At 51.9% G+C, this 22,226-nt stretch overlaps 10 protein-coding genes across 10 annotated transcripts; 6 read left to right on the top strand and 4 right to left on the bottom strand.

Moving 5' to 3' along the window:
• Positions 1 to 230: 230 nt before the first annotated feature.
• Positions 231 to 2,455, bottom strand: SEPMUDRAFT_126749 (uncharacterized protein). The gene is made up of 3 exons (XM_016902100.1): positions 687 to 2,455; positions 412 to 598; positions 231 to 353 (listed from the first exon to the last, which is right to left on the bottom strand). Exon 1 carries the CDS (start codon positions 2,272 to 2,274, stop codon positions 1,135 to 1,137), a length of 1,140 nt encoding a protein of 379 aa, XP_016759279.1. The 5' UTR covers positions 2,275 to 2,455; the 3' UTR covers positions 231 to 353; positions 412 to 598; positions 687 to 1,134.
• Positions 508 to 1,063, top strand: SEPMUDRAFT_48231 (ethanolamine utilization protein eutT; the record flags this gene model as incomplete). The annotated part of the gene is made up of 2 exons (XM_016909060.1): positions 508 to 598; positions 687 to 1,063. The coding sequence occupies 2 exons, from the start codon at positions 508 to 510 to the stop codon at positions 1,061 to 1,063; spliced, it is 468 nt and encodes a 155-aa protein (XP_016759280.1).
• Positions 2,456 to 2,860: 405 nt separating the features above from the next.
• SEPMUDRAFT_150164 (glycoside hydrolase family 13 protein) lies at positions 2,861 to 7,400 on the bottom strand. Its single transcript, XM_016905993.1, has one exon. The coding sequence runs from the start codon at positions 7,006 to 7,008 to the stop codon at positions 5,488 to 5,490; it is 1,521 nt and encodes a 506-aa protein (XP_016759277.1). The 5' UTR covers positions 7,009 to 7,400; the 3' UTR covers positions 2,861 to 5,487.
• Positions 4,054 to 7,400, top strand: SEPMUDRAFT_68488 (uncharacterized protein; the record flags this gene model as incomplete). Its single annotated transcript, XM_016909825.1, has 2 exons — positions 4,054 to 4,746; positions 4,933 to 7,400. 2 exons carry the CDS (start codon positions 4,054 to 4,056, stop codon positions 5,206 to 5,208), a joined length of 969 nt encoding a protein of 322 aa, XP_016759278.1. The 3' UTR covers positions 5,209 to 7,400.
• Positions 7,401 to 9,339: 1,939 nt separating this feature from the next.
• SEPMUDRAFT_109262 (uncharacterized protein) lies at positions 9,340 to 10,114 on the top strand (the record flags this gene model as incomplete). The annotated part of the gene is made up of 2 exons (XM_016900774.1): positions 9,340 to 9,708; positions 9,785 to 10,114. The coding sequence occupies 2 exons, from the start codon at positions 9,340 to 9,342 to the stop codon at positions 10,112 to 10,114; spliced, it is 699 nt and encodes a 232-aa protein (XP_016759276.1).
• Positions 10,115 to 11,018: 904 nt separating this feature from the next.
• SEPMUDRAFT_150163 (nuclear pore complex protein An-Nic96) lies at positions 11,019 to 14,375 on the top strand. The gene is made up of 2 exons (XM_016905992.1): positions 11,019 to 13,637; positions 13,704 to 14,375. The coding sequence occupies exons 1-2, from the start codon at positions 11,070 to 11,072 to the stop codon at positions 14,028 to 14,030; spliced, it is 2,895 nt and encodes a 964-aa protein (XP_016759275.1). The 5' UTR covers positions 11,019 to 11,069; the 3' UTR covers positions 14,031 to 14,375.
• A 631-nt stretch (positions 14,376 to 15,006) lies between these two features.
• SEPMUDRAFT_126746 (uncharacterized protein) lies at positions 15,007 to 16,577 on the bottom strand. The gene is made up of 2 exons (XM_016902099.1): positions 16,438 to 16,577; positions 15,007 to 16,379 (listed from the first exon to the last, which is right to left on the bottom strand). Exons 1-2 carry the CDS (start codon positions 16,555 to 16,557, stop codon positions 16,110 to 16,112), a joined length of 390 nt encoding a protein of 129 aa, XP_016759273.1. The 5' UTR covers positions 16,558 to 16,577; the 3' UTR covers positions 15,007 to 16,109.
• On the top strand, positions 15,293 to 15,976 carry SEPMUDRAFT_48127 (uncharacterized protein; the record flags this gene model as incomplete). Its single annotated transcript, XM_016909055.1, has 1 exon — positions 15,293 to 15,976. One exon carries the CDS (start codon positions 15,293 to 15,295, stop codon positions 15,974 to 15,976), a length of 684 nt encoding a protein of 227 aa, XP_016759274.1.
• Positions 16,578 to 16,956: 379 nt separating the features above from the next.
• Positions 16,957 to 19,103, top strand: SEPMUDRAFT_68476 (uncharacterized protein; the record flags this gene model as incomplete). Its single annotated transcript, XM_016909824.1, has 4 exons — positions 16,957 to 17,036; positions 17,119 to 18,149; positions 18,290 to 18,543; positions 18,675 to 19,103. Exons 2-4 carry the CDS (start codon positions 17,258 to 17,260, stop codon positions 19,101 to 19,103), a joined length of 1,575 nt encoding a protein of 524 aa, XP_016759272.1. The 5' UTR covers positions 16,957 to 17,036; positions 17,119 to 17,257.
• Positions 19,104 to 19,687: 584 nt separating this feature from the next.
• On the bottom strand, positions 19,688 to 22,221 carry SEPMUDRAFT_157256 (isoeugenol monooxygenase). Its single transcript, XM_016907728.1, has 3 exons — positions 22,154 to 22,221; positions 20,076 to 22,086; positions 19,688 to 19,962 (listed from the first exon to the last, which is right to left on the bottom strand). Exons 2-3 carry the CDS (start codon positions 21,642 to 21,644, stop codon positions 19,849 to 19,851), a joined length of 1,683 nt encoding a protein of 560 aa, XP_016759271.1. The 5' UTR covers positions 21,645 to 22,086; positions 22,154 to 22,221; the 3' UTR covers positions 19,688 to 19,848.
• Between the last annotated feature and the right edge of the window lie 5 nt (positions 22,222 to 22,226).

Genomic DNA, 22,226 nt, shown 5'->3' with positions numbered 1-22,226 from the left:
GAGGGTCGGGTCAGAGAGAGAGAGAGAGAGAACTAAGTGAAGTCTTGCACATATTGCACGTGATTATATGCAGAGACCTAAAATAGAACAAGAACCACTTATCAGTCTTATCTCCGCAATGAATACCTTAACCTAATACCCGCTGCCCCAGAGTCATATGCCGTAGGAGGTACCTCCAGCTCTCCATACCACCGAGGCTCTGACAACGTCACCATCGAGCTTGAGGGATTGATCAACAACAACCGAATATCAATTCGACCTTTTCTGGTCTTCTTCAGACTTGTTCATCCTCACTCATAGTTTCACTTATACTCACCTCCACAGCAAGTGCCTTGCTTGTCCTTCTATACCAGGTACATACTCAAGAAATACCTACTACATCCTACAGACATCTTCTTACATCGTAAATAGCTTACTCTTGGTATATCCACTTTCTAGAAAGAGGGACTCCGAAGAAAACAAAACATACCTTAACAACCCCGTCCAAACAAGACAACAACCTCCACAATGGCAACCCGCTCCGTCCCCCAACTCTCCCTCGAAGCAGCCCAAATCGCCTCCAACGCCGCCCAAGAAAAAGCCAAACAATTAGGAATAGGTAAAAACCTCCCCACCACCACCACCACCACCACCACCAACTCCATCATCCTCCTCATCCTCCTCTCTAACCTCTCTCCCCACACCAGATTTCAACATCGCCCTCGTAGACTCGACTCTCCACCTCCTCCATTTCACCCGCATGCCAACAGCAAAACTCACTTCAATTTCCATCGCCATCAACAAAGCCTTCACGGCCGCAGGACATCGCATTCCAACATCCGCGTACACGACGGGAGCAGCAGCGAAAAATTTCGCGCCGGGAGGCGTCGCGTATGGGATTCATAATTCGAATGATGGGAGGTTTACGTTGATTGGGGGTGGGGTGCCGATTGAGATTGAGGGGCAGGTTGTAGGGGCGATTGGAGTGAGTACGGGGACGCCCGGGCAGGATGAGGAGGTGGCGAGGGCTGGGGTGGAGGCGGTGGGGAGGTGGGTGAAGAGGAAGGAGGGGAGTAAGTTGTGAGTGAGAGGTGGAATGTTTGGTTGGTGGAATTTTGATGTTATGGGCTATGGTTCATGATGTGATGACCCTGGTCAAGCCTTCTTTCTCTGTCGCGCTTTGCTGCTGCGAGTGGAGGCTGCGGGTGGAGAGTCATCATCATCGTCGTCTTGAAGATGTTCATCTTCATCTTCATCCTCATGTTTACTGATCTCATCCTGTGCGGCTTCGTCTGTGTCGACCGATGATACTGGATCGGCAGCAATCTGCTTCAGAATCTTCTTCTCCTCACTCTCGACACCATTCATGGCGTGGCATGCACTGCATCTCCATTTCCCCACTTCTTCCAGCGTCCTTGTCCCTGGTGGTGCTTGACCATTAACCAATCTGCAGCTCTGACAGATCAAAGCTATCCTGTTCTTCGCCTGTGTCTCGTCTTCTCCCAGCACCACGTCCATGATGCGATCATACCATTTCGGCCCTTGCGTATCGTATTGAGATGGTTCTCGTGGCGGTGGCGGTCTGCTGAAAGTCGGACTGAATGCGTTTGGTGCAAATTCCTCTCCTGGCGCATTCTGATTTGGTGGTGATGCGTCTAAGGTGAGACCTACGGGAGGACGCGGGGCATCTTGCGGTGGGGGAATCGGAGGAGGTGGCTGTCTGCTGGGAATGTTCGCTGTCGGCGGAGGCGCAAAGCCCGTCCTGGCCTGTGATAAGTTCGTCCTACCACCTGGCCCAATGTCCGACTGCCTCTTTGCCTTGGACTCCGGCTGCTGCTGTTGCTGCTGCTGCTTCTTCACTGGTGGAGATCCACCGTATTTCTCCAGCAGCTGCTGGGTGCTGTCATACTTGGTAGCGGACTTCAGTCTCTTGATGGCCTGATCCCTCTGCCCGTTCAGCGCATTCAGATGGTTCTGTGAGTTGGCGATGCGGTAGTTGTAATAGGCGTCCAGTGCAGTGCGCAGGGTGTAAATGAGCACAGGACTGCCAGCGATGACCGAGTACTCGAGCGGTCCCCATTGATCCCAGCCAGTGACCAGCGTCAGGATAGCAACGACGAGGATGTAGGTGAAGGAGGAGTAGAGGGTCCATAGCACTTTGTAGCGCCGCCGTCGCTGCTGGAATTGCTCGTTCTGTGCCGTGGCCTTGTTGATCTTGGCCGACAGCTGGCTCAGCTCTTTCTCAAACGACGCGGCATCGTTGGCGCCGCTCCGGAAGGGCCAGAACGAGACCATGATGATGAACTACCACGTGTGTGTACATGTAGTTTGGGACATATGCATTGTTCCTGAGCACATGACCTGTAGGCTGAGGTGCATGTGTGAACTTCCAGGCGTCGAAGAAAGATGAAAGCAGGCACTTTGGTTAGAACCAGAAATAGAACTACCAGGCGCCAGGTACCTTGCCTAACTCAACGTCACGATCCGCAAAGCTCTTCTTTTCCTTCACTTGTGAACCTCACCATCATCTTCTCCCCATTCACTTACTCAGGTACTCCCGTCTTCACGACTCAACACACATCCAAACGGGGTGAAGCAAAATCGGGTGGAAATCCTCAAAACGACGAGTACGACCGATCAATCGCTGCAGCCAACCCATTGAGCCTATATCACAAGAGAGCCAAGACATATCACGCTGCAGTGGGCGCCTACATCGGTCGGCGCTTAGCATTCACACCTCACGCCCACTCGACATGCTTCTTGGCACACCACGGCCTTCGAGCGGCATAACATACTATAGGCTGCTTTTCGACGCCTTTGGCTCGCTTGCCAGTGATCTTGATATTCGCCCCGGCGCGAAGCAGCTATCTTTCCTGGAGCCGCTATTGATTCTGTGCACGCTAGGAAGTGCCTGTTATCCTCCGTCCCAGAATCGACATGACCGTATCTCTAGGCGGGTGTTACGACTTGGTGATATATGACAGGTAGCTGTCGACATTTCTTCTGTCCGCTTTTGCTGTTCATATCACGCTGTACTTGCTACGCAATCTCGTAACTTCTTTCCTTACTCTTCTACCTTCTCCTTCTTCGTCTTCATCTTCTTCTTCTCGCCATCAGTCTGGCACTATGGCACCCGCTCATTTGACCCTGTTTCCATCCCCGGCAGCTGGTCTGCCAACGCGGAAAACGCCATCGCCTAATGTGTATCATGAAACGAACTTGCGGGGACTCGCTTTCCAGGTTGATGGCACTCGCAAGGCCCATCCACAGATCCAACCCGCACAAGAGACCTTCCAGCACTCGCTGTTCTGCAATCCAGCCGTAGCGCCAAAGTCTCCAGCGACAATACCGACGACGACCTCACCTGACACCACGACTCGAGGGCCCATCCGACGTTCTAGTCGCACACGTCGCAGATCGAGTCCAATTATTGAAGGACCTGATTCAGTTGGTGAATTCATCGCACGCGAGGACCAGCTCTCAGAATTGCCACGGAATACGCACTTTGGTTCCTTAACACCACCTCGAAGAAGTCTATCGTCTGCCTCGCAACGACAAAGAATCCAACCAGTCAACACCTCAATGCATCGTACAACCCGCGCTGCTCACGAGCTCATCACCCCAGTAGACGACCAGGACGCCATCGCTCCTCTGCCAGAAAGCACCCGCTTTCGCTCTCCATCCCCCAAGCATGGCTACTCCATAGACACTTCAGCCCAAAGTCCAGGCTTCAGCGCACCAATGCGGTCAATCTTCCCACAGTACAATCCTACTCGTGCTCTCCAACACCAATCATATTATCCCACATCTTCGCCGCCTGCCTATTCCAGCCCCGTGATGAGCAGTCCTACCCAGCAACAAGTCCTCAAACGCTACGACTCGGCTGTGGGCCTCGTGGATGGCTACGAGCACATTCCTGCGGCAACACAAGCAGACTCTCAAGCACTGTGGGGTGCCTCCACCGAGACCTTTCCATGTGAAGGACGCAAAGTCCAGTTTCCTCTATACCAAGACTTACCCGATGAAACCATCAAAGTCGCCATTGGCACCTCACCTTCAAGTCTCATCTACTCCATGACGCGGGAAAGCCCATCTGGCACAACACCAAAGCGCTACGCTCTTCAGAAACACTGCCCCACGACTTCATCTTCCCCTTCCTCAAGCTCTCCCGTCTCGCAGCTCGAAGTGCCCATCGAGGATAAGAATCAAGACCAAATCACAACCATATTCCCCAAAACCGCAGCCATCGCCGCTATACAAGCCATAGCCGAATCCCCCGAAGCCCGCCACATTGCAACATTTGATCCACACGGCGAATCGCCCGAGGCAGCTCGCCTCGCTCAAGATGCAGTCACGTCTGCGCATCGCAACTACTCGTGTCAACTCATTAAGAAGCAGAAATCGAATAATAAGAAACCGCTCGAAGCTCATTACGAGCTCAAACATCCTCAACTGGGGGTCTGTGCTATTACAGTCACGACGACCACCGCCACCACCGCCATCAGTCGTAGTGGTGGTAGTGGCGAAGTAACTAAAATGAAAATCTCCTTCCACCACCCCTCCGCTACGCCCGCAGCCATCGCATCCGAAACCCTAAATTTGGCATTCTTGGACTTTGCCCATGGAGCCTGTGTCCTCGACTTACCTAGTCTGATTGCACTCGATTCGAGATTTGTCGTGGATACCGTTGTGAGCGCATTGGTTGCTGTGGCTGTGATTGAGAATGAGAGATTTGTGCGGGAGCAGATCACGTTTGAAGGACCGCCGGTGCAGCATGCTGTTGTTGGGGGGAAGATGGGGAAGGGGAATAAGAAGAAGATGGGGAAGCAGCAGAGGGGAGAGGGAGCTGCTACAGCCGCAAAAACAGGAAAAGACTCTCTCCCTTTACAACAGCAGAAACCTTCTTCTTCCTCTTCTTCTTCTTCCTCTTTCCTCACAAGACGCCGAGAAAAGAAAGAAGTACAGGAACTGTGTGCTACATCATCATTTCCTACAGAAAAAGAAAAAGAAGAAGTGGAAGAGCAGAAAAAGCAAATTCAGATTTCGCGACGAGAAGCAAAAAAAGATGAAAAATTAAAACAAGAAAAAGACGAAGACGAGCTTCCAGGTTTCACTCGCGCGGTATTCGGTTTGATGGGAATGGGAATTAAGGGGTCGTGGTGGGTTGCGAAAACGAGTGTGAAAGTTACTGTGAAAGGGGTGAAGATGGTTGGGAAGGAGATGAGATGATGATCATGATGGATTAGCAGGAGCTAAGGTACATGTAGGTTCTATCATTACCTATGAGCGCTGATTATTGCTTCATTGCGGGGTGTACTTGTTCATGTAGTGAGTGTTTTTATATGGTCGGTTGATGTTTGATTGATCGGTTGAGTCCGCAGGTTCTTGATAATTTTTCTTATTCTCGGCAGCCAGCGCCCCAAAGCATCTTGCAAGTCATATCTAGTCGTCTTTCTATCAGTGAATTTATATCCAATTTTTACATTCTCTATCCCAAAAAAAAGTTCCTCAACAGCTATGATAGATATCCGCATCAAACTGGACAGGAAATCTCTCTCTCCCTTCCGCGTCCTTCCTCACCCAAATGCTGACGCTCGTCCCAGCACACTTGAACACGCCATAGCCTTCACGATCAATCGTGACTTCTCCCTGCTCCCAACCCAACACATCCGTCCACACCTGTCCCGCATGCATTTCTCCCACCGCCATTTTGATCTCGCCCGGACCTTTATTACTCATGACGCACGCCAAACCAGCCCAGTGCTCTTCATTGCCGCGCCGGACAAACCCAATGCAGTTCGCGTCGTCGAGATATTCATCTTGTTGACCATATGCGTACAGCTTGCGTGCAAGAGCCATGTCGGGGATCTTGCCATCTGCTGCGGGAGGTTGTGCTTGGGCGCCTTCGTTGCCTTCTTGCAGACCGTAGAGGTCGCCGTAGAAGAGGCAGGGGTAGCCGGCGTCTTGGAGGAGGATGAGAGCGTACGCGAGAGGTTTGAACCAGCCTTCTACGGGTGTGTCCATGGTTTGGCCGGGTTGTGTGTCGTGGTTCATGACTACTGTTACGCTGGAGATGGGATCGGCTTTGGTGAGAGAGTTGTCGAAGATGGTGCGGAGGTCGGAATCTGGTGTCGTGCTGATGCGGTTGAAGTTGTAGAGGAGGGGCGCGTCGAAGAGAGCGAATTTGTGGTCCATTTCATCTAGCCATTTGAGCATATTGTCGCGGTCCGATGTCCAGAATTCGCCGACCATGAAGACTTCCTTTCCGTGCTTTTCGCGAACAGTGTCTACCCACTCGTTGGTGAATCTCTGGCTGAAATGTTGCACTGCATCCAAACGGAACCCTTCCAGTCCCACTTCTTCGACGATCCATTTGCCCCACGCTTTCACGTCTTCTTGGACTTCCGGATGCGAGTAGTCGATGTCAGCGAACATCATGTAATCGGCATTACCTCCTTCGTCATCAACGCTCTCGCTCCAATTCTTTCCGTCTCCTTTCAATTTGTAGATGGCCTTTTTTTCTGTGGCAGCGTTCCAGTCAGTTCCCGAGAAATGATACCAGTGGTAGCGCTGTTTCGAGTACTTGTCCCCTCTCCCAGGGAAGTCAAACCCAAGCCAAGCAGAAATCTCATACGGCTCAGTCACTTCCTTCGTCCGGTCATCATCCGCAACTTCGACAGCATGTGCCTTCTCTTTCTTATCAGCACCGGCTTTGTGGTTCAAGACAGCGTCCCAGTAGAGTCCGATGCCCAATTCTTTCGCTTTGGCGCTCAACTCCAGCAGCTCGTCCTTGGTGCCCCATTTCGTACGCTTTCCGCCTTTTTGATCAAACTCTCCTAGATCGTAGAGGTCATAGACATCGTAACCGTTGCCCTCGGGCGACGAGGCTTTGCATCCCGGAGGAAGCCAGAGATTGTCTACACCAGCATTCTTGAGACTGGGCAGGGCTTTGAGTAAGCGTTGGTAATGCTTTCCATCCGCCGGAATGTTCCACTCGAAGCCTTGGAGAAGGGTCGCGTTCTCGGGCATCGCGATGGTCGTGGGATGGGGAAAATGCTGCAGTTTTAACGGTAATGTCGGTAGGAATCGCAAGAAAGACAGACAACAAACCTTTCGACCTCCCTATAAGAACAACCAGACAAAGAACGACAACTCACGTCATTGTCATTATTGCCATGGTGTATACGATAAGGGAGTGGGTGGGCGTTCGATAGCAAGGCACCGGAACAGCCACATGCTGAATGTGCCAGCCTCGCGTCCTCAACGGCCCACCTTTCGCCTACCTCCTACTGGAGGCTCGGGTAGGGTCAAAGTATCGTCGCAGTGGGAAATCCGTGGGCGGTCTCGTAGCGGTGCGCTCCGCTGGCGAGACGGCGGTGCGCCTCTGACGTCGATCTCCGCGGCGCGGTCACTGGGGGAAGCGGTGTATTCATGGCGGTGATATAGAGCGTGTGCTGTGATGATATAGGCGGTGGACGATAAATACCTCCGCCGTACCTCGTCCATCCGGCTGTCATGTGACCGTCTTGGCATTCTGTCGAAGCATTCCATGTTTTTTCCTGGTGTTCTAGCAGAGAGCTTCAAGTTCACTTCATCTCCTGCGACATGTCCTGTCATCTATATCCCCTCCATGTTGCTAGACCACAGAGTCTGATCAGCCATGATGGAGCAGACTTTCGGCGTCACAAAACACTCATTTCGTTGTACTAGACGAAGACTCGACCGAAGAGAGGGCGGGCATTCAACAACTTGCGCCAGAAGCAGAAACAGGTGGGAGAAGGTATTCATCTTACTTTCCTCAAAGTCAGGTTGATAGTATAGGCAGCTCCGGGTTCTCGAGGCAAGGCGTAGCTCTGGATGATGGAACTGACTGATAGACCTTCCATGATGACACGATTCTTTCCAAGCCCCAGGATGAAGATCCATGCGCGACACACGCAGAGGATGCGCAGAGGATGCGCAGAGTAAAGTTCAAGCCCATACTACCGAAGTGATTGGCGTGGCTAGATCGCTCAGCATGATATCTCAGCCTGCTAGATGACTTCTCCAATACCAGTAGGGAACAGGCACTGAACCCCAAGCAATCTTGCTTGTCCCACTGTCTCAAATGATCCGAGGATTTTGCAGCGACGGCTGAGAGACGCAATACCATTGAAAAGCTCTCCAACGATCCCAAAGCGGAGTATGGGGAGAGGTGGAAAAGCGAGCACTGGGTTACCCGTCATTGAGTATGTTGATGGCCCCAACCCATGTGCCCCGGAGTGTCGTGATGATGAATGAGAAGACCGTTCCTTCGCACGTGTCCGGACGATGGCATGGTAATGGAGTGGATACCGCGATCAAATACGAGCTGTTGACTCCAGACCGCCTAGGGTCATCACCGCACCGTGCGGAGGTATACTATCAACCACGTTATTCTGGAATCTCATGGTAGAAGCAACTGCCAACTGACGAAGAGTGCAGGCACCAGGTGCATTATAAACCGTGCGCGCATCAGCGTCCAGATAGACTCTGATGATCTGATCGCGCTCGTGTAACAGGTAATGGGGGATGAAACCTAGAAAGTGAGAAGTATATCTCCGCCATAGCCTTTCAGTGGAACTAAGGTTGGTATAGGTGGTTCGGGTACGCCCGAGCACATGATGACAGGGAAGGCGATGTGGGTGATGAACCCGGCCTTGTTCGTCTGGTACAGTAAGGTACGTAAGTTCAGAGCAAGGATGATTGCACCTCCCACGACAGGTCCTATAGCCTGAAGCAGCCTGGCGACGACGGTGTTTCAGTAAACCTTTTCTGAAGTTCCTGTTCAACAGCTGTCGAGAAAGGCTACACTGTCCACTGATAGTCTGGTACAAGGCACGAGGGCTACTTTCACCCTGCTATCTACAGAGCACAGAGCATAGAGTGAACGGACGATGCGAAGTCGAATTTCGGTTGCTAGCACCTGCCAGGAACAGCTTTGGTAGCGACCTCAACTGGCTTGCGAGGTCGTATCTCACCACTTATTACAGTGGCTAAGGTATCGATGGATGCCCATCCATCAGATGTGGTATTCGAAACCTCGCACACGTAAAGCGCACATAATGTGGAGATATCATGGGGCGAGACCACACAAGTAGTTCAATGGAGGGGCTGTCGTTACGAGAAGTCTACAAGGGCAGCCCTACACTCACAGGATTGTTACCATCACTATGCCATTTTGAGGCGCAGCTCGTATCGAACGGGCAAGAAGGCAAGATAATGCAAGACTTGCCAACTCGCCTGTCTTATGTACGAGGGAGGTGACCAGGTCGTGTATGTATAAGTACAGGCGCGGATTCCACCCGATCTTCACGCAAAGGAAAGCAACCAGTCGCCACCATGAAGATTCTCGCATTGTTCCTCGCTTTAGCAATCGCCGTCATGGGCTTCCCGGTAGACGGAATCGACTCGAAAGATACTACCGATATCGACTGGGACACCACCAAAAGAGCAGAAAGCAGTGATCTCGACAAGAGATCCCCATTCAGCAACCCATTCAAGTGCTTAGGATGCTACTATGTCATTCGAGACTGCAATCCTTTTGTATGCCGTCCGCCTTGTGACAAGAAAGCGGTCAAAAATGGCTTGTGTCCTGGATCACATCCATCACCTCCACCTCCACCTCCCCCAACTTACAGAAATTCGTTGAGTCTCAGAACCGACCTTGGCTATGTAGGGGCAAGGACCACTTATCATAGTCAAGACCGAGTAAGCTTGCATCCTCCGAACTCATCCACACCTGACGGCTTTGTTGACTGACTATCGTCTGCGGCGTATGTATTAGTGGATCGCCGTGTCACAAAGTATAGAGCACGATCGTTCCTTCAGCGTCGTCGTTACTCTCTCTCCCGACATCAATCCTGGAAGCGTAGCGACGATCACCGATATCAATATGACGGTCAGCGGAAGTGGAAACAGAGTTTTGTTACCTGAAGTCGTTAGCACGCCACGGCGCACCCATAATGGCAGAACGCTGTATACACGGGGAAGCGGCATGCAGACCACCGTCTTCCGCATCCCCCTCGACTTGGTTTCAGAACTCATTAAAGAGAATGGCGGGAGTACAGGCGTAACTTTTACGGTCCGGTACAATCTCGACGGGGAGCTGAAGTAAGATCCATATTGGAACCAAATCTCGATCCCCCGATGCAAAATAGGAAAACAGGTCGCAGCTGAGGAAGAACTGAGAGAGTGGAGAGAGAGTGGAGAGAGAGAGAGAGAGAGAGAGAGGGGAGAGAGGAAAAGGTTGTTGGACCATGATTGCATGCCCTGCAATCCGTACGTACAGTGTACATGGTTATTATTGGTTTGGATGGGCCGGGTCAGGGATCTGAGGTCAGGTCTGGACTCTAGAGCGCGATCTGCGGCTCGAGAATCTTTGCCATGCAAGAGACTACCTCCTAGGTACTATCTCCTATCTCAGGTACCTAGCCTGAGGTGCAGTGGTTCCCAGAGAAGAACAACCGGCTTGGCGTTGGCAGACCAGACTAGGAGGTAGATGAGGACAGAGTTTGAGGGAAGAACGGGACAGTCGCTAACAGGACAGTAAGGTATTAGCAGTTGAGTACTGATCTATGTATCTATACAGTAGTCGATCAATGTCATCTTGTCGCCGCATCGCTGCCTTCGCGATATGTATGTCTTCCAGGTTTGTATCGGTCAGACAGTGAATTACAACCTGGAACCATCGAGCATGTTTTGTAGCTGGCAAGATAGGCCAAAGGACCGTGTTCAAGAGCCATGAAATATCGCGAGCGCGAAGGGAGGAAAATACAGGTACATTATTGTCCAGTGCAAGTGTCATGTACAAACTACAATAGTGACAATAGTGACAACATGAGACAAGAAGCTGCATCCCGGGCTTTTCGCGTCCGAGCGTGGTGGTTCAGCCCCGATCGCGTCCCTTTTGTTTAGTCTCATGTACCTTAGCTAAGTCAGCACCTTACTGTCCCTACCGACATACTTACCTACCTCCTACCTCCTACCTGCCAACATCTGTGTCGGAGCTGGTCTGTAGGCGGAAAACCCCATTGTCGCTTGCTGCTGCACTTTCGTGCCAGACCACCGCCATGTCGCTGTCGAGCTCCGCGCAGAGCGCGCCCGCCTACTTTCAAGCTCTTCTCGACCGCGGGCAAAAGCGAGCAAATACTAGCAGCGACGAGCCCGTGCTGCAGCTGGGACTGGGTGACATTGCGCGCAAGGTGCGCAATCTAGGAAAAGGCTTCACCGACGCCAAAGCACACTATCTGCTGTCGGCCTCGGGCGTCAACACCAGCGAAGCTCTGCGCGACCTGGAGGAGCTGTCGGGCTTCCGAGCGGCACCATCGCAGCCGCAGCAGCCAGTGTCTGCGCAGAATGGCGGCGACATCAAGGATGTGCTGGCCCAGCGCTACCAGAGCGATTTTCAGAAGATGGTCGACAGCCACATTGCGCGCGCACACGACGATTTCGACAAGATGATCGAGGAGAGACTGCACGGCGTGGACTGGGATGCGCATCGGCAGCGGATATATGAACACTTTGGGCTGAAGAAGCCACAGCATATGGAGGAGAACAATGCTGCTGCCAATGCCAATGGGCACCCATCAGCAAGCCAGGCCCAGAGCCAGAGTGGCTTTGGACGTTCCTCGAGGCGCGGACGAACATCCACCGCGAACAAGTCGTTTGGTCTGTCGAGGATGAACCGTTCGGTCATTGGATCAGTCGCTCAGCGCGGTCTCCGTGGTAGTCATTTTGGGGACATTGCAGAGAGAGCCTCGGACAGCATGCAACCCGCACCCGACGACAACTTGTTGCGCCGGAAGCAAGAGAAGTACTCCGATAAAGTCAAAGATCTGAATGTCGCGAGGCTGCAAGAGAAGAACTACACCGTCTTTGCACAATTTGCCGAGGCCGAAGCTGAGCCATCGAGCGAGGATAACTCCATGCTGATCAATGCATACAAAGCACTGGTGGAGATGGTGGGTGAAGACGAAACGGCACAAACCCTCAGCGACCCTGGCGCTATCAAAGAGCGCACCTTCGCCAAGTCATATCTGGACGAAGCAGTGAGCTCGCAAGACAGCAGCGCGGTGCGGGAGCGCATCTTGAACGGCTCGCGCAGGTACCTGGAGAAGCTATTCCTCTCCCAGCTGGAGGCAGTTGTGGCCAAGAATCCACGGGAAGCGAACATTGGTGGCGTGCCAGATCCCATCTCAAGAGTGAAGGGTTTTGTTCGTGTTCGAGAAGTTCGAAAGGAGCTGGGGCCGAACATCGAGCTACTGCAAGAAATCAACGACAAGGAAAAGTGCTGGGCTGTCATTTTCTACCTGCTCCGAGCTGGACTGTATGGAGATGCCCTGGAGTACGTGAACGCGAACTACGCTGCGTTCCGACAGATTGACCGAATGTTCCCCCGCTACATCAGAGCCTTTGCCGAGAGCAATGATCACAGACTTCCTCCAGACTTGCAGACCAGCATTCATAATGAGTACAGCCAACGCCAGCGACTGGCTCCAGAAGACTCCATCGATCCATACCGCATGATGTGCTACAAAGTCATTGGACGATGCGAAATCACGCGACGGAGCCTGGACAACATCACCAACGACATGATGGATTGGCTATGGCTGCAATTTGCGCTCGCACGAGAATACTCCCGCGTCGAGGAAATGGCACATGAAGCCTTTGGCCTTGCGGAAGTGCAAAGTTCCATCAAGGATATTGGCGAGAGGTACTTTGGCGCTGGTAGTGACATTGCCAACGCACCTACCACCTTTTTCTTCATGCAGATCTTGGCTGGTCTCTTCGAAAAGGCCGTTGCAGATCTGTATGCGCACAACTACCTCACCGCTGTGCATTTCGCTATCGGCCTCGACTTCTATGGTCTGCTTCGTGTCAGCGACATCAGCAACAGCGACGACCTCCTCAGCTACACCACGAGACAAGAGCCCCAGATTGCATTTGGCAGCATGATCGGGCTATACACCCGCGACTTCCGCACGGGGAACGCCACAGCTGCGGTCGACTACATCTCACTCATCTGTCTCAACGCTGACCTCACAGGAGATCTCGGCAAATCCCAGAAAGAGCTATGCTATCAAGCGCTCACTGAAGTTGTGCTCGAAACTCGCGAGTTTGCGCAACTGTTGGGTGACATCCGCGCGGATGGACAACGCATCAAGGGCGCTATTGAGCAGCGGTTACCACTCATCAAGCTGAACAACGATCGAGATTTCTTGAAGCATATCACGCTAGTTGCAGCGCGGACAGCCGAGGAGCAAGGCCGGACCACGGATGCCGCACTTCTATACCATCTGTCAGAAGACTACAACAAGGTTCTGACAGTGGTCAACGACGCTCTATCGTTGGCTCTGACAACAGAGCTTGGCGACACTCCAGCGCGACTCATGCCATTGAAGCCACGCAATGTCAACAGCCACAACAACCAGGACGAGGCGCAGATGCAAGCAAGCTTGAGTTTAACGTCTATCGACGACCCCATTCAGCTGGCCTCGGACATCAAGTCACTCTATTACAGCGATGCCATGTATCTCAACAAGATTGACAAGAGGCACAGCGATGCGTGCGAGGTTCTTCTACGGCTTGCCAAGGCCCGTAAACAACTGGACGCAGGGAGATGGGCCCTCGTCATCGATGTACGTTACTATTCTGTCTTTTTTCTATTTTCCAACTGCAGGCATTTGCTAACACATTCCGCACAGGCTGTCGCAGAAGCCGACGTCATCCCCACCGACACCAACGGCGAAGTCTCGGCCATCCGCAGTAAAGCGCAGGCGTTTGAACTCATGCCTCCTGCAGTCGGTCGCACGATTGGCCACGTCATGGTGTGGACCGTGATATCTTGCAGTAACGAAGCGGAGAAGATTCGCAGCCAAGAGTACGAGACGGGTGCAAGGCGAGAGATTGTTGCCAATTGTGTACAAAAAGCCAAAGATGTGATGGTGTTTGCTGGTTTGATCCGATACAAACTGCCCGGGAGGGTATGGGAGACGCTTGCGAGAGCGGGTCAAGATCTGGGCGCATTCTGAACAGAGAGCAAAAAAAAACGGGGTTTCAATCGAGTTGTGAGAGGACAATCCGAGAGTTGTGAGAGAGGCCGAGAAAAATTGGTGATTTTGGTGTAGAGCAAAGAAAGCATGTTGTTGGACAAGCTAGATCTCCTCGCTGTTGCTGCTGCTGCTGAAGCTTCCTTTCTTCTCGCCCTGGATGAGATGATGATGATGGAGAGATCAGCAAGAAGACAAATTGAAGGACCACACCCAAGTTACCATTACCAAAAGCCTTGCTATACCTGACAGACAACATCACACACAGGAAGGAGGTATACTGTACATTGAGTAAGATAATATCAGGTACACAAGACGTTGAACGCGATCATGTCCCTTTCGCGGGTAAGTGAGTGAGTAACAGTTCCTTTCTTTTCGTTTTTCTCTCTTTCCCTCTTAATTCACGCCCAGCCCAGATTGATCTTGGCAAACTTTCCACCCAATTCCTCCCTCCTTCTCTAAGGTACTGCACTGCACAGCACAAAAGCGATCGATTAGATCGATCTATGTATGTATCTATGTATCTCACTAAGGTAGGTACATATATACATACATATATACGTGTCCAGATTTGTTGTTTGTTTGCCTGTTTCTATCGGGTTAGTCAGTCGGTCGGTCGGTCACTCGCTCGTTTGTTTTCTTGTATCTGCATCTATCATGTTTGAAGTGGGTATAATGAGGAATTAGAAAGAAAAAAAGAGAGGGAGAGGGAGAGGGAGGAAGGGATGGGAGGAGAGAGAAAGAGAGAGGGGAAGAGAGAGAGGGAGAATATTTGGACATGGGAAGGGAAGGGGCTGTGATTGATTGATCGATGAATTGATTATGTTTAGTAGCAAAAAAAAAGGAAAAATGAGAGATGAATGAATGAATCTCTTCTCTATTAGGTAATTAGTCTTTCAGGTTGCTGCCGCTACTGATGTTGCTAATTGCCAACGATTCGTAGTGCTGTTTGTGTATTGTGTTGTACTGTACTGTATATACAATATATTACATATATTACAGTATGTATAACAGACAGACGGTTTTCTTTGCATACAAGCTTTTTACTACCACCGTTTCCATTGAGATCATCAAAACACGATACCAGACGGACAGACGGACGGACAGATTCTTTTGCGCTGACTGCTGACTATAGTGTCTCTCTCTTCTCTCTGTCTTTTGAAGTCCAACGCTCAGACTTGCATACCAGATCACCATCAGCGTTGCACATTGAAGCCCCGTTCCATCAGGGACTGTCCATCATCATGGCTCACCGCTTTCACAACGAGCCTCTCGCAGAAAATTACCAACAAGCTGCCTACAACGGCTTTCCCTTCCTCCCCGAATTCGGCCACCGCCGTACCGCTCCCCGCGAAGAGCCCTTCATCCACCACCGCGCCAACGGGATTGCAGGTCAAGGACCGGGTTGGTATCAAGGCGGCCACAAATTTTCCAAAGGAAGTTTTCGCTCGAAGAAATACTGGGTCCGGCCCATCGATGGTGCACGTCACGGAGCCCTGGGACGACTCAAAGACGCCCTGACGGGTGAAGGACCGGATGTGTTTGTCGTGGCGAATGGGGATCGGAGAACATTCATGAGGGATGTGCCGTCGAGGAATCATTGGAGCGGTTGGGATAAGACTGGTTTGCGATGGGTTGGGGATGCGAATTGGAGAGGTGCGAGTGAGGATATGGATTGGTATCCGAAAACGAATTATCATGCTCCATGGGCACGGAGGGAGAAAGACCAGGTGTACAATTTTCGGACCAGGGAGTATGATGACCTGAAGGGGAGTAATCGGTTAGGCTTTTGGAGTGATGCGCACTACTCTCAGGGCCAGAGAGGCAAGTATTCGATTCCGACTGCTTGGAGGATGTGGGATGGGAAGTGGCATACGACTGTTGACCCTAGTGCTGGGAGATGGCCCGGTGGAAGGCCGTTGCGCTGAATTCGTGCACTCGGGTAAAATCGGGATTGCCATTTGACGGAATCCTGGTGGCATATTTGGTCAACATTAATAGGACCGGGTAGAATTTCGAGTTCTCGCGTCGTTGATCGAAGGTCCATAGCATAGTAGCTTTTCAATCCATGTTGACATCCTCTGCCCAGCCGTAGCGTGATATGTCGGCAGCTTTGCTGAGATCACCATCCTTCTGGAAACTCTCTCGACTCTTGGTGATCAGCGCTTGCGTCTTTCCAGAGTTCCAATTGTTTCGTAATGCTTGGACTTCATCTACAGCTTGCACAGCTGCGGTCTTCATCTGCAGGACAAGGCGAGCCTTGTCCTTGCCAGGCACCGGTCGGGCCATGGGCTCTATCATCGATGGTATAGTCCGCCTCATGCCGTCAATCTTGGAATGCGGTGAGCGGACACATCGAGCCATCTCATGTCTCGCGCGCAATACTGACCTGCTCCTGGAGTCTCTCGAGATGCGCCAGCGCTTCCTTGTACTGCTTCTCCTCCCATGCGGGCTCGTCGGCTTCACCGACTAGCTGCGCATCTTGAGTTGCTTGCTGCGTATCGGCCATGTTGTCGAGAGGTCACCGCGGGCCCCGCAGAAATACAAAGTGTGGATTATGTCCGTGAGGCAGAAGGAGGAAGTGTGGAGGAGGAGGAGGAAGTGTGGAGGAGGGACTGGGCATCCGGCTCGACTTCGGATACTGTTTTAGGTGTAGTGCCTTGGCATCACGAACGCTTTGACGACGGAAGGCATCTATCAATCAATTCACAACAAAACACAACTTCATCTTCCACTTCATCGCCCTTATGACACTCTCCCGCACACTCAACTGATCACACGCCAAGCAAGTACACCATTCACTCACTCACTCATCAAAAGGGTCATCAACATGGCAGAAAGCCTCTTGGCAAAACTCGACTCCAGCATCGCCTCCACCACCAACGACCCTTCGGTGCCACTTGATCAACGAACCTTCGAGGAAGCAGAGCTCGTTCTAGCAGAAATCCTGTCGCCCGAACAAAACCTCCACCTTGTTCAATCTCTCTCGTAAGTGTTATACCGCACGAAGGACATGTGCTTGAGTCAACCTCGCAAGATATTTACTGATTATTGGAGGTTTCACCACTAGATCTCTACTGCCTGTTCTGCAACAAGATCCTTCTCCGGCAGTCAACCTGCTTCTGCGACTGATCCATCGCTACACCTATGGCGACATCCTCAAACTGGGCAGCATTCCGTTCAAGGATGGACTTGTCGAGGGAGACCACATGATCTCTTACAATCGTCTGATCATATCGATATTGAACAAGGCGACCCTGAACGCAGCAGATGCGGCATCTGTAGCAGGACTACTCGATACTGTGCTCGCACTTGTGCAGTTGTGGTTATGTACAAGTGATCCCGGTGTTGCCACTCTCGCACAGCAGCTTTTGTTGGACCTACTCAAAATTGACCAGGAGATTCAGCCGGGGCCCGATTCACATTTGCCTTCAGGTGGCCAAGGCTTGATGTGGAAGCGACTTTTTGGAGACCAGGATGTGTACAGAATGTTCTTCGAGGCCTGCTCCGTTATTAGTACTGCATCGCCGTCTCTTTCGTTAAGCAAAGGTCAGAAGACGCTAGCACAGGCACGACTGATGGAATGGCTACCCAAGGTAGCGGCAATGGACTGGAATGCAGTGGCTCGCAGTTACCATCCAGAGATCGAGGCAGAGTTCAAGTCTCAGGGCGGTCTACTGGGTTTCGCCACATCATACATGGTCGACACCAAGGACGATGTGCTGATGTACCGATGTCTAATCGACTTTTACTCTGAGATTCTTGACGCCACCGGACCTCGAGCCTCGCATCTCGAAACGAGTGAACCTTCTGCTGGTCTGGCGTACTTAATCACAAAAGGCGTGCACACAAGTACTGCAGCCATCTACCTTCAGCTGCCGGGCACCGCGATCGACCCTCTAGAAGCTATGTTCTTGTATGGACCAGCCGCAAACTACATCGCCACGTACGCTTCAAGATATCCCAGCCATTTTCTGGCAAGTCAGCTGCCGCAGCAAGTGAACCAACGTTTAAGCACCGCTTTGGATCAGTCACCAGCGAAGTGGGCTCATGCTGAGTCGCCAAAACATGACCTGCATCTGCTTGCCAGTCTGCCTCGTGGTAAGTTACGCAATAGGTCGAATGCTGTTCGCTCATTACGACCTCGCGCTCGCTCGTTTGGAGCTGAGACGATGCACGTGAAGACAGAAATTCCAAAGCCTTCCCTGACCTACTTGCTAACCCGAGTGTGACAATTTCAGATGCGCTTCTGACGTCTTCGGGAGGCTGGCAGAGCAGTCCGCTTTCACTGGTGCCATCCAAAGCTACCAATCCGGACGCTCTCAATACTCTTGCCACCATATTTCATGGGCCAAATCGCGACATCGTTTTCGGTTCAGCATCGAACGGATCTTCCACGGAGCCGGGCTTGGAGAAAGAGGCAGCTCTCGCACGAGCACTCTACCACCATTATTTGAGCCACAATCCTCGTTTCTGGCAGGACATCGTATCTCATGTATGTGACCAGCCACCTTCACATGGACCTCTCTCTTCTCTCTCGTCTGTGCTAGGACACCGACGTTGAGGACGAACATCATCCAACTATAATTGAAAATAGTGCGAATTCTGCTAACACGTCACGTCTAGGCAGATACCGTGGCACTGAAGGACCTCGCACTATCAGCCATCAATGTCCTCGTATCCATCATCACGGCCAACTGGTCCGAGAGTCCCCATGTAGAAATACCCAACACCATGGTGTCCGCCCCGTCTGGACACATCGCACTGCTCAGCCCTCCCGCCGTAGAGTACACGATGCCCTACATGCTGAAACCCCCACGCACATTTGCAAACCTAGTCGGTGGCAGAGGCGACTCAGAGAGTTCAGCTTACAAAATCGCTGCCGCCAAATTCGATGCCTTGCGCGCATTGAACAGCAGACTGGAAACTCAAGTCCGGCAAACTCCCGGCGCTGGATACGAGGATATTCTACGCACTGTGTCCCGCAAACTGGCCGACGGTCCTTGGGGTCGTGAAGGTGAGGTGGGAGGCCATATTGCAACGCTAGAATTGTGATGGCTGCCCCCCGGGACGGACGGCGAGGCATGGCATGACAAATTCGATATCGCAGTGATGATGTTCGTGGCCGCAGCAGGCTCAGGTCAATGGCTACCCAAGCGATCCAATAGAGAATTCTGACGGCAGATAAGTTTTAATTCCAATTCCAGCTCTTTTCACAGAGCGGTCAAAAAGAAATTTGTAAAAGTATGCCTGCATTCTCCTCCTCCTCCTCCTCCTCCTGATGGGCTTGTCCTGTCCATTCAATAAACGTCTTGCATCAAAAAAGTGCCAGAGAAAACGTCCACAATATGATGGATGAATGGATAAATGAATGCAGTGATAAATGTAGTCCTCAGAGAACAAAAAAGGGGTCTTGAACATTGTACGTACCGTACCGTACTGTACCTTAGTCAGATTGCCAAGGTAAAGTTCACATGCACATATGCAAAAGCGGTAGAGTAGAATAGAGATCCATCCATCGATCCTCACAGACCCACCACAACCACCTACCGCCACCCAAGTGAGTCCCTTGATATACAATGTGAGATGATCGGAACACACACACACACGTACAAACATAGTCTTGGATGATTTGTTTCTTTCTTTCTTTCCCTCGCTGCACTGGTATATATAAAATAAGAGTAAGGGTAAGGGTAAAGTGATAGTGCACCCAAAAACCAACCCAATCCCCCTTTCCTTCTTTCTTTCTCAGACCCGATTTGATCTGATCTGATCTGATTTTATCTCAAATCAAATCTACCTAATTCATCAAAGGCTCCAAAGCTCCTTGCTTTAACATTTCGAAATCGGGAATTGTCTTGGCTAGGGGTTGATAGCCGCCGAGATCTTTGGCGCTGATCCAATTTCCGTGGACCTAGAAGAAGGTTTTTTGGTTAATAAAGAGTTTGTTGAAATTTTTGGAGTGCAGAGGGGGAAAAAGGGGGTTCACGGAGACAGAGAGGGTGAGAGAAGAAAAAAAAGACTCACTTGCGCCTTCATATGCATCGGCAACTGCACCATAGCAATTTCCTGACTAAAATTCCTGGTATCAATAACCACGACATCACATCGATTCTCTCTCACACGTTCAATCAGCGCCATCACCCATCCATCACCTTCCTCAGCATCTTCACTGCGAGGAATAAAAATCGGTTCCTGAATCGAAGACTCATCACCCGCATAATACCACGTAGTTTGACCTGTTTTATTATGTACCATCGCGAGACCATTGAGACCATGGTAAATGTTATCTGCTCCCGTGAGAGAGTTTTGGGGGATGAAGACGTTCAGGAAGACCCAGTTGTATTCTTGGGCGAGAAGACGTTCGTCGATTCGAGGGAATTCGGCCGGGCAGTCGAGGACTGTGGTCGGGTCGGACATGCGTGTGCCGGCGGGTTGGGTGGCGTCGATGGACCAGCGGACGAATTCGGCTTTGGCGTTGGGGTCGGGCATGCGGCCGTTGTCGGGTGGGAAAAAGGGAAAAGCGTTTTCGTGCACGAGGGAGGATTCGACGGAGATTTTGCTCGGGTCTGAAGGGTCTTCCCAGGCGCCTGCCGTGTGGATGGCCATGGAGTTGGTCCAGGTGTAGTGGCGGACTTCGCCGGGAGACCAGCCAGCGGGAGGGGAGGCGGCGTTGCGGGGGATGACCATGATGGTGTTGGGACGGTCGTAGTTCCAGGCCCAGTGGTGACCTCCGCGTTTCATGCGGTCGACGTCGGCTTCGAAGGGCCAGATGAAGAGGATGAGCCAGGACTTGGTGATGGCGCAGTCGTGGATGGGGCCGGGTCGGCCTTCAGCAAAGGGTTGTTTGCACCAAAAGACGTTCTTGATGGTACCGGCTCGATCGATTGAATAGGTCACCACGTCCAACGAGGCCATGCCTGTCGCTTCATATCCGTGCACAACGAGCTCGTCGGTGATGGGATCGTACTTGGGATGTGCCGTGAAAGACTTTGCATTGACCTGTCCAAAGGGATCATAACCAATGGTTTCCATAGTCTGAGGATCCACGTGATAGGGTAGCGCACTCTCCTTCAACGCCAACAATTTCCCCGCCCAGTAGACGAGATTCGTATTCGCCGTCGAGTCGACCGCCGCTCGCACACACGGATGATGCGACCACGGGTTTCGATACAAGCCAAACAGAGCTTTTCCCGCTCGGCGCTCCAGCATATAGCGCTGGGTGTGCACGTATCGCGTTTTCATATCGACTTTGCCGTCGTGGAATCGGAAGGCGGACATGTTGCCATCACCGTCGAGGGGCACGTTTCCTTCCACTGGGGGGACGAATGGGTCGACCATGACGCGGAAGAAGGTGCCGTCGATTTCTTTGGGGATTTCTCCCAGGACTACCAGGTCCGATACCTCCCCTTCGAGGCGACAGGGGAGATTGGATCCATAAAGGTCCTCGGTCGCAGGCCACTTGCTCTTGAGCTCCGTCTTGCGCGCTGCAGGCGGAGTAGTATCTTCTGGTCCATTTGATGTCGCTTGGCGAGAACCGGCAGTGGGCTCTTGGACCAAGAAGGGGTCACTGGGGGCAATGGCTACAGCAGCCATGTCTTCGAGTTGGTAACCTGGAAGCACAGGAATTTCGTTCAGATGTGTGTTCACTGCGATGGATCGCTCGCAGTCGTCTTATAGACAGTCGGGGTCGCCTTGTCTCTTGCTGGATAGCCCTGCTTCCGACCATCCGCTGTCGTTCGGCAGATGCCCGTAGCAACGTTCTAGTGTCGCCAGACGCTAATCGCGGTACTTGGCAAAGGTCCACATGAACAGGAGCAGCAGGTATGACAGTTGTAGTCTTCGTTATTGGTCTTCCAGCTTAGGGCAGCACGGCACATCTCAGGACGGCGCAGGACCCCCGGCGCATGCCTGTTTACTCCACGTTCGACTCCGCATTGCTGATTCATAATACAGCACAGTGTTCAGATGCAGCATCTACAAATGCCGAATGCTCGTACGACTTGGCGAAGCTCAAGCAAGGCATGATCCTAGCATCCTAGGCAAGCAGGACATCAGTGGAGCTGACTTGACTAGCTACATAGTTAATTGATGTGTGGACCTACTTGTAGGGTGGTCTTTGTGCTTCGCCGAGGCCAGTAACGCCGAAAAGGCGTTGTTTGCGTTGTTTGATCATAC

This window comes from Sphaerulina musiva (genome assembly GCF_000320565.1).
Source record: "Sphaerulina musiva SO2202 unplaced genomic scaffold SEPMUscaffold_7, whole genome shotgun sequence".
NCBI lineage: Eukaryota > Fungi > Ascomycota > Dothideomycetes > Mycosphaerellales > Mycosphaerellaceae > Sphaerulina > Sphaerulina musiva.
This window is presented reverse-complemented; position numbering and strand designations above follow the sequence as displayed.

Excerpts from the sequence above, each read along its gene's own strand:
- SEPMUDRAFT_150163 (XM_016905992.1), top strand. The coding sequence starts at position 11,070 with ATGTCGCTGTCGAGCTCCGCGCAGAGCGCGCCCGCCTACTTTCAAGCT. Across the intron at positions 13,638-13,703 it reads GATGGGCCCTCGTCATCGAT|GCTGTCGCAGAAGCCGACGT; the intron begins GTACGTTACTAT and ends CATTCCGCACAG.
- SEPMUDRAFT_150164 (XM_016905993.1), bottom strand. The coding sequence starts at position 7,008 with ATGCCCGAGAACGCGACCCTTCTCCAAGGCTTCGAGTGGAACATTCCG.
- SEPMUDRAFT_157256 (XM_016907728.1), bottom strand. The coding sequence starts at position 21,644 with ATGGCTGCTGTAGCCATTGCCCCCAGTGACCCCTTCTTGGTCCAAGAG. Across the intron at positions 19,963-20,075 it reads CGATGCATATGAAGGCGCAA|GTCCACGGAAATTGGATCAG; the intron begins GTGAGTCTTTTT and ends ACCTTCTTCTAG.
- SEPMUDRAFT_126749 (XM_016902100.1), bottom strand. The coding sequence starts at position 2,274 with ATGGTCTCGTTCTGGCCCTTCCGGAGCGGCGCCAACGATGCCGCGTCG.
- SEPMUDRAFT_126746 (XM_016902099.1), bottom strand. The coding sequence starts at position 16,557 with ATGGCCGATACGCAGCAAGCAACTCAAGATGCGCAGCTAGTCGGTGAA. Across the intron at positions 16,380-16,437 it reads TCGAGAGACTCCAGGAGCAG|ATTGACGGCATGAGGCGGAC; the intron begins GTCAGTATTGCG and ends CCGCATTCCAAG.